Consider the following 10,000-nt stretch of genomic DNA (forward strand, 5'->3'; position numbering starts at 1 on the left):
ACAACAGGACCAGTTTCCTCTCACCTGTCTGACTGTTGACAAGGCCGTCTACTGACAGTGTCATAAGGGCTGTAATGTTTACATCAACAACAGGACCAGTTTCCTCTCACCTGTCTGACTGTTGACAAGGCCGTCTACTGACAGTGTCATAAGGGCTGTAATGTTTACATCAACAACAGGACCAGTTTCCTCTCACCTGTCTGACTGTTGACAAGGCCGTCTACTGACAGTGTCATAAGGGCTGTAATGTTTACATCAACAACAGGACCAGTTTCCTCTCACCTGTCTGACTGTTGACAAGGCCGTCTACTGACAGTGTCATAAGGGCTGTAATGTTTACATCAACAACAGGACCAGTTTCCTCTCACCTGTCTGACTGTTGACAAGGCCGTCTACTGACAGTGTCATAAGGGCTGTAATGTTTACATCAACAACAGGACCAGTTTCCTCTCACCTGTCTGACTGTTGACAAGGCCGTCTACTGACAGTGTCATAAGGGCTGTAATGTTTACATCAACAACAGGACCAGTTTCCTCTCACCTGTCTGACTGTTGACAAGGCCGTCAACTGACAGTGTCATAAGGGCTGTAATGTTTACATCAACAACAGGACCAGTTTCCTCTCACCTGTCTGACTGTTGACAAGGCCGCTTACTGACAGTGTCATAAGGGCTGTAATGTTTACATCAACAACAGGACCAGTTTCCTCTCACCTGTCTGACTGTTGACAAGGCCGTCTACTGACAGTGTCATAAGGGCTGTAATGTTTACATCAACAACAGGATCAGTTTCCTCTCACCTGTCTGACTGTTGACAAGGCCGTCTACTGACAGTGTCATAAGGGCTGTAATGTTTACATCAACAACAGGACCAGTTTCCTCTCACCTGTCTGACTGTTGACAAGGCCGTCTACTGACAGTGTCATAAGGGCTGTAATGTTTACATCAACAACAACAGGACCAGTTTCCTCTCACCTGTCTGACTGTTGACAAGGCCGTCTACTGACAGTGTCATAAGGGCTGTAATGTTTACATCAACAACAGGACCAGTTTCCTCTCACCTGTCTGACTGTTGACAAGGCCGTCTACTGACAGTGTCATAAGGGCTGTAATGTTTACATCAACAACAGGACCAGTTTCCTCTCACCTGTCTGACTGTTGACAAGGCCGTCTACTGACAGTGTCATAAGGGCTGTAATGTTTACATCAACAACAGGACCAGTTTCCTCTCACCTGTCTGACTGTTGACAAGGCCGTCTACTGACAGTGTCATAAGGGCTGTAATGTTTACATCAACAACAGGACCAGTTTCCTCTCACCTGTCTGACTGTTGACAAGGCCGTCTGGACTGACAGTGTCATAAGGGCTGTAATGTTTACATCAACAACAGGACCAGTTTCCTCTCACCTGTCTGACTGTTGACAAGGCCGTCTACTGACAGTGTCATAAGGGCTGTAATGTTTACATCAACAACAGGACCAGTTTCCTCTCACCTGTCTGACTGTTGACAAGGCCGTCTACTGACAGTGTCATAAGGGCTGTAATGTTTACAACAACAACAGGACCAGTTTCCTCTCACCTGTCTGACTGTTGACAAGGCCGTCTACTGACAGTGTCATAAGGGCTGTAATGTTTACATCAACAACAGGACCAGTTTCCTCTCACCTGTCTGACTGTTGACAAGGCCGTCTACTGACAGTGTCATAAGGGCTGTAATGTTTACATCAACAACAGGACCAGTTTCCTCTCACCTGTCTGACTGTTGACAAGGCCGTCTACTGACAGTGTCATAAGGGCTGTAATGTTTACATCAACAACAGGACCAGTCTCCTCTCACCTGTCTGACTGTTGACAAGGCCGTCTACTGACAGTGTCATAACAGTAATGTTTACATCAACAACAACAGGACCAGTCTCCTCTCACCTGTCCGCTGTTTGCTAGATCATCCACTGTCATGGTGTTATCCAGTCTGAGTCCCAGTCCAAAGTCACACAGACAACAGGTCAGATCCTGCTTCACCAGGACGTTAGAGCTCTTCAGGTCGCGGTGTACGATGGGCACCTTGGGCCGCCCGCAGGCCGTGTGGTCACTGTGAAGGTGTGCCACCCCGCAGGCCAGGGACCCGCCCAGACCCCGTAGATCCTCCCAGGAGACCAGGTTACGGGTCAGGTACTCCTGAAGGTTTCCTCGGGGGTGGAAGGCTGTGATCAGCCAGTACTGCTTCGACATCTACAACGGACAAAAAGACACCAACAGAACCGGTTAGAAAGGGTGTTGGGAACAATTAGCTTAAAGTGGGCAGGTCTGTTTGTTTGCCTGGCGACACAAACTCTTTGCTCTTGCCTGACGCTAAGCCACACCCACGGACCCGAGCTCTTTGCTCTTGCCTGACGCTAAGCCACAGATCCCACGGACCCGAGCTCTTTGCTCTTGCCTGATGCTAAGCCACACCCACGGACCCGAGCTCTTTGCTCTTGCCTGACGCTAAGCCACACCCACGGACCCGAGCTCTTTGCTCTTGCCTGACGCTAAGCCACACCCACGGACCCGAGCTCTTTGCTCTTGCCTGACGCTAAGCCACGCCCACGGACCCAAAGCTCTTTGCTCTTGCCTAACGCTAAGCCACGCCCACGGACCCAAAGCTCTTTGCTCTTGCCTGACGCTAAGCCACGCCCACGGACGGGAGTTTCTTCTCCACAGTGAGTCTGGATCTGAGTTCCTCCCAGACAATTTATAACACGCAAACACATTCTAACTGTTCTGATTGGTCCAGAAAACCGGACGGGTTGGGCCAGAGGCAGAACACACGTGGGTAAAGGTGGCTTTGACACCTCTGATTGGTCCAGAAAACTGGACGGGTTGGGCCAGAGCCAGAACACACGTGGGCACCTCTGATTGGTCCAGAAAACCGGACGGGTTGGGCCAGAGCCAGAACACACGTGGGTAAAGGTGGCTATGACTCCTCTGATTGGTCCAGAAAACCGGACGGGTTGGGCCAGAGCCAGAACACACGTGGGTAAAGGTGGCTATGACTCCTCTGATTGGTCCAGAAAACCGGACGGGTTGGGCCAGAGGCAGAACACACGTGGGTAAAGGTGGCTATGACACCTCTGATTGGTTAGAGATTATCCAATGGCTGACGACTTTGTTATGTACAACACCTGTCATTTGGACGTCACCTTAAAGGACTTTAACGATGTCAGACTGAAGTATGAGTGAATATATCTACATCCTGTCCCTGTAATCTAGAGACAGTGGACAACACAGTATGTATCTCTGTAATCTAGAGACAGTGGACAACAATATACAGTATGTATCCCTGTAATCTAGAGACAGTAGACAACACAGTATGTATCCCTGTAATCTAGAGACAGTGGACAACACAGTATGTATCCCTGTAATCTAGAGACAGTGGACAACACAGTATGTATCCCTGTAATCTAGAGACAGTGGACAACAATATACAGTATGTATCTCTGTAATCTAGAGACAGTGGACAACACAGTATGTATCCCTGTAATCTAGAGAAGGTGGACAACAATATACAGTATGTATCCCTGTAATCTAGAGACAGTGGACAACAATATACAGTATGTATCTCTGTAATCTAGAGACAGTGGACAACACAGTATGTATCCCTGTAATCTAGAGACAGTGGACAACACAGTATGTATCTCTGTAATCTAGAGACAGTGTACAACACAGTATGTATCCCTGTAATCTAGAGACAGTGGACAACACAGTATGTATCCCTGTAATCTAGAGACAGTGGACAACAATATACAGTATGTATCCCTGTGATCTAGAGACAGTGGACAACAATATACAGTCTGTATCCCTGTGATCTAGAGACAGTGGACAACACAGTATGTATCCCTGTAATCTAGAGACAGTGGACAACACAGTATGTATCTCTGTAATCTAGAGACAGTGAACAACACAGTATGTATCCCTGTAATCTAGAGACAGTGGAGAACAATATACAGTATGTATCCCTGTAATCTAGAGACAGTGGACAACACAGTATGTATCCCTGTAATCTAGAGACAGTGGACAACACAGTATGTATCCCTGTAATCTAGAGACAGTGGACAACAATATACAGTATGTATCCCTGTAATCTAGAGACAGTGGACAACACAGTATGTATCCCTGTAATCTAGAGACAGTGGACAACAATATACAGTATGTATCCCTGTAATCTAGAGACAGTGGACAACACAGTATGTATCCCTGTAATCTAGAGACAGTGGACAACAATATACAGTATGTATCCCTGTAATCTAGAGACAGTGGACAACACAGTATGTATCCCTGTAATCTAGAGACAGTGGACAACACAGTATGTATCCCTGTAATCTAGAGACAGTGGACAACAATATACAGTATGTATCCCTGTAATCTAGAGACAGTGGACAACACAGTATGTATCCCTGTAATCTAGAGACAGTGAACAACACAGTATGTATCCCTGTAATCTAGAGACAGTGGACAACAATATACAGTATGTATCCCTGTAATCTAGAGACAGTGAACAACACAGTATGTATCCCTGTAATCTAGAGACAGTGGACAACAATATACAGTATGTATCCCTGTGATCTAGAGACAGTGGACAACACAGTATGTATCCCTGTAATCTAGAGACAGTGGACAACAATATACAGTATGTATCCCTGTGATCTAGAGACAGTGGACAACACAGTATGTATCTCTGTAATCCCTTCAGTAAAGTGCAACAAAGATAACATAGGCTGCGATTAGGCCAAAGAAGTGCACTACATAGGGAATAGGGTGTCATTTGGGATGGAACGAAACAGGGACGCTACACTACCTTTCTCTCCTCTGCTGTGAGGAAGTGGAGGACGTTGTCGTGGCGAAGGTCGATGTCGGAGAAGATGTCCTTCTCGTTCTTCCACGATGCGTACTCTTCCTCAGGGAAGATCTTCACGGCCACCGTCTCATACTGGTCCGACGAGGAGCCGGGCTGCCTCAGCTTGGCCTTGAACACCTCAGCGAATCGCCCCTTACCCACCTAATGTAGATATAATATACAGTAACTCTGGTTATAACCCTTACCCACCTAATGTAGATATAATATACAGTAACTCTGGTTATAACCCTTACCCACCTAATGTAGATATAATATACAGTAAATCTGGTTATAACCCTTACCCACCTAATGTAGATATAATATACAGTAAATCTGGTTATAACCCTTACCCACCTAATGTAGATATAATATACAGTAACTCTGGTTATAACCCTTACCCACCTGTGGTTGGAGTAAAAGTGAGAAGTTAGGGCTAGTCTAAAGCAGAAAAGAACAGGAAGTTGAAATGAGCACCACAGGGAGAAGACCTAAAGTCGGCATTGCACTACAAAGGATTTCTAGTAGAAGAGGAAGAGGAAGAAGAATATAAAAAGAAATGCCATTTAGCAGACGCTTTTATCCAGAGTGACTAACACTCACGCTAAATACATTTTACGTGTAGGAAGAAAAAGAAGAAGGAGAAGAAGAAGGAGAAGGAGGAGAAGGAGAAGGAGAAGAAGAAGGAGAAGGAGGAGAAGGAGAAGAAGAAGAAGAAGGACAAGAAGAAGGAGAAGGAGGAGAAGGAGAAGGAGAATAAGAAGGAGAAGAAGAAGGAGAAGGAGGAGAAGGAGAAGGAGAAGAAGAAGGAGAAGAAGAAGAAGAAGAAGGAGGAGAAGGAGAAGGAGAATAAGGAGGAGAAGGAGAAGAAGAAGACGAAGAAGAAGGACAAGAAGAAGGAGAAGGAGGAGAAGGAGAAGGACAAGAAGAAGGAGAAGGAGAATAAGGAGGAGAAGGAGAAGAAGAAGAAGAAGGACAAGAAGAAGGAGAAGGAGAAGAAGGAGAAGGAGAAGGAGGAGAAGGAGAAGAAGATGAAGAAGAAGGAGAAGGAGAATAAGGAGGAGAAGGAGAAGAAGAAGAAGAAGGACAAGAAGAAGGAGAAGGAGAAGGAGGAGAAGGAGAAGAAGATGAAGAAGAAGGAGAAGAAGAAGAAGAACAACAACAACAACAAACAACATCAACAACCAGACAGGTGTCCAGACCTGCAGGTCCAGCTCGATGGGTAGGGGTTCAGTGTTGTGGTTGAGGTTGTTGGCGTGCGTTGAGCTGCTGTCTGATCCATCGTCGTCCATCATGATGCTGCAGTCCAGACCTATTTATTGATTGAAACACTTATTGATTGTTTGAATCTATTGGACAGTAAAATCACATTTAAAGCCAGTCACTCCTGACAGAAACAACGTAATGGATTTAAAACAATTATCCAGGATTAACATACTATAACCTGAAGGCTAATTTTCATGATTGAGTTGATTATTGATCTCATGACTGATTGATTGAGTTGATTATTGATCTCATGACTGATTGATTGAGTTGATTATTGATCTCATGACTGATTGATTGAGTTGATGACAGACTGATTGATCTCATGATTGAGTTGATTATTTATCTCATGACTGATTGATTGAGTTGATTATTGATCTCATGACTGATTGATTGAGTTGATGACAGAATGATTGATCTCATGATTATTTTATTAAGTTGATTATTGATCTCATGACTGATTGATTGAGTTGATTATTGATCTCATGACTGATTGATTGAGTTGATTATTTATCTCATGACTGATTGATTAAGTTGATTATTGATCTCATGACTGATTGATTGAGTTGATTATTGATCTCATGACTGATTGATTGAGTTGCTGACAGACTGATTGATCTCATGATTATTTTATTAAGTTGATTATTGATCTCATGACTGATTGATTGAGTTGATTATTGATCTCATGACTGATTGATTGAGTTGATTATTGATCTCATGACTGATTGATTGAGTTGATTATTGATCTCATGACTGATTGATTGAGTTGATTATTGATCTCATGACTGATTGATTGAGTTGATTATTGATCTCATGACTGATTGATTGAGTTGATGACAGAATGATTGATCTCATGATTATTTTATTAAGTTGATTATTGATCTCATGACTGATTGATTGAGTTGATTATTGATCTCATGACTGATTGATTGAGTTGATTATTGATCTCATGACTGATTGATTGAGTTGATTATTGATCTCATGACTGATTGATTGAGTTGATTATTGATCTCATGACTGATTGATTGAGTTGATTATTGATCTCATGACTGATTGATTGAGTTGATTATTGATCTCATGACTGATTGATTGAGTTGATTATTGATCTCATGACTGATTGATTGAGTTGATTATTGATCTCATGACTGATTGATTGAGTTGATGACAGACTGATTGATCTCATGATTATTTTACTAAGTTGATTATTGATCTCATGACTGATTGATTGAGTTGATTATTTATCTCATGACTGATTGATTGAGTTGATTATTGATCTCATGACTGATTGATTGAGTTGATGACAGAATGATTGATCTCATGATTATTTTATTAAGTTGATTATTGATCTCATGACTGATTGATTGAGTTGCTGGCAGACTGATTTATTCCATTGTGGTAGTCCTCACCTTTGCCCTTGCGTTTGGACTTCTTGCTGTCCCACTGTTCCTGGCTGAGTTTGCGATGGCGTTGGACTCGGTACCAATAGAACATAGTGATGACTACTACCACTAGGACCAGTAAGGGCAACAGGCTGATCAGGACGATCGATACCACCGGGGGCTCGATGGTCGGGCCGACCACTGGAGAGAGGACACAGAGAAAAACGAGTTAACTAGGTTAGTTAGTCTAATCCTAACTAGTACCAGTAAGGGTAACAGGCTGATCAGGATGACTGATATCACCGGGGACTCCATGGTCGGGGGAGAACACAGGAGAGAGGGAGGGGAGGTTTAGAATAGAGCACATGTAGCAGGTGATTGGAAATCAGGCTCTTGTAAAGAGGTAGCCCTCGTACCTTAATGAGGACCTCCTGGTCTAATGAATCAGGCTCTTGTAAAGAGGTAGCCCTCGTACCTTAATGAGGACCTCCTGGTCTAATGAATCAGGCTCTTGTAAAGAGGTAGCCCTCGTACCTTAATGAGGACCTCCTGGTCTAATGAATCAGACTCTTGTAAAGAGGTAGCCCTCGTACCTTAATGAGGACCTCTTGGTCTAATGAATCAGACTCTTGTAAAGAGGTAGCCCTCGTACCTTAATGAGGACCTCCTGGTCTAATGAATCAGACTCTTGTAAAGAGGTAGCCCTCGTACCTTAATGAGGACCTCCTGGTCTAATGAATCAGGCTCTTGTAAAGAGGTAGCCCTCGTACCTTAATGAGGACCTCCTGGTCTAATTAATCAGGCTCTTGTAAAGAGGTAGCCCTCGTACCTTAATGAGGACCTCCTGGTCTAATGAATCAGGCTCTTGTAAAGAGGTAGCCCTCGTACCTTAATGAGGACCTCCTGGTCTAATGAATCAGACTCTTGTAAAGAGGTAGCCCTCGTACCTTGATGAGGACCTCTTGGTCTAATGAATCAGACTCTTGTAAAGAGGTAGCCCTCGTACCTTAATGACGACCTCCTGGTCTAATGAATCAGACTCTTGTAAAGAGGTAGCCCTCGTACCTTAATGACGACCTCCTGGTCTAATGAATCAGACTCTTGTAAAGAGGTAGCCCTCGTACCTTAATGAGGACCTCCTGGTCTAATGAATCAGGCTCTTGTAAAGAGGTAGCCCTCGTACCTTAATGAGGACCTCCTGGTCTAATGAATCAGACTCTTGTAAAAAGGTAGCCCTCGTACCTTAATGAGGACCTCCTGGTCTAATGAATCAGACTCTTGTAAAGAGGTAGCCCTCGTACCTTAATGAGGACCTCCTGGTCTAATGAATCAGGCTCTTGTAAAGAGGTAGCCCTCATACCTTAATGAGGACCTCCTGGTCTAATGAATCAGACTCTTGTAAAGAGGTAGCCCTCGTACCTTGATGAGGACCTCCTGGTCTAATGAATCAGGCTCTTGTAAAGAGGTAGCCCTCGTACCTTGATGAGGACCTCTCGGTCTAATGAATCAGACTCTTCTAAAGAGGTTGCCCTCGTACCTTGATGAGGACCTCTCGGTCTAATGAATCAGACTCTTGTAAAGAGGTAGCCCTCGTACCTTGATGAGGACCTCACGGTCTAATGAATCAGGCTCTTGTAAAGAGGTTGCCCTCGTACCTTGATGAGGACCTCTCGGTCTAATGAATCAGACTCTTGTAAAGAGGTAGCCCTCGTACCTTGATGAGGACCTCTCGGTCTAATGAATCAGACTCTTGTAAAGAGGTAGCCCTCGTACCTTGATGACGACCTCCTGGTCTAATGAATCAGGCTCTTGTAAAGAGGTAGCCCTCGTACCTTGATTAGGACCTCTCGGTCTAATGAATCAGACTCTTGTAAAGAGGTAGCCCTCATACCTTGATGAGGACCTCTCGGTCTAATGAATCAGACTCTTGTAAAGAGGTAGCCCTCGTACCTTAATGACGACCTCCTGGTCTAATGAATCAGGCTCTTGTAAAGAGGTAGCCCTCGTACCTTGATGAGGACCTCTCGGTCTAATGAATCAGGCTCTTGTAAAGAGGTAGCCCTCATACCTTGATGAGGACCTCTCGGTCTAATGAATCCGGCTCTTGTAAAGAGGTAGCCCTCGTACCTTGATGAGGACCTCTCGGTCTAATGAATCAGGCTCTTGTAAAGAGGTAGCCCTCATACCTTGATGAGGACCTCTCGGTCTAATGAATCAGACTCTCGTAAAGAGGTAGCCCTCGTACCTTGATGAGGACCTCTCGGTCTAATGAATCAGGCTCTTGTAAAGAGGTAGCCCTCGTACCTTGATGACGACCTCTCGGTCTAATGAATCAGGCTCTTGTAAAGAGGTAGCCCTCGTACCTTGATGAGGACCTCCTGGTCTAATCGTTAAGACTTTGGGTTCGTGAACAGGAAACCCCGGTTCGATTCCCACTGGTGACACAAGCATGCTGTAATGAATAAAACTGACCGTGCATATCAGTACATC

The 10,000-nt window shown here is 44.5% G+C and overlaps 1 protein-coding gene across 1 annotated transcript in view; it reads right to left on the bottom strand.

Moving 5' to 3' along the window:
* The window catches only part of LOC115123608 (TGF-beta receptor type-2-like), a 73,525-nt gene that overhangs the window by 25,174 nt on the left and 38,351 nt on the right, over positions 1-10,000 (bottom strand). Inside the window, exons 4-7 of the mRNA XM_065027313.1 lie at positions 7,538-7,711; positions 6,071-6,180; positions 4,833-5,033; positions 1,922-2,227 (exon numbers count right to left, since the gene is read on the bottom strand). Of these exons, the coding sequence (XP_064883385.1) occupies positions 1,922-2,227; positions 4,833-5,033; positions 6,071-6,180; positions 7,538-7,711 (791 nt within the window). The remainder of the gene's footprint in view (positions 1-1,921; positions 2,228-4,832; positions 5,034-6,070; positions 6,181-7,537; positions 7,712-10,000) is intronic.

The sequence above is a fragment of the Oncorhynchus nerka genome, linkage group LG14, assembly GCF_034236695.1.
Source record: "Oncorhynchus nerka isolate Pitt River linkage group LG14, Oner_Uvic_2.0, whole genome shotgun sequence".
Taxonomy (NCBI): domain Eukaryota; kingdom Metazoa; phylum Chordata; class Actinopteri; order Salmoniformes; family Salmonidae; genus Oncorhynchus; species Oncorhynchus nerka.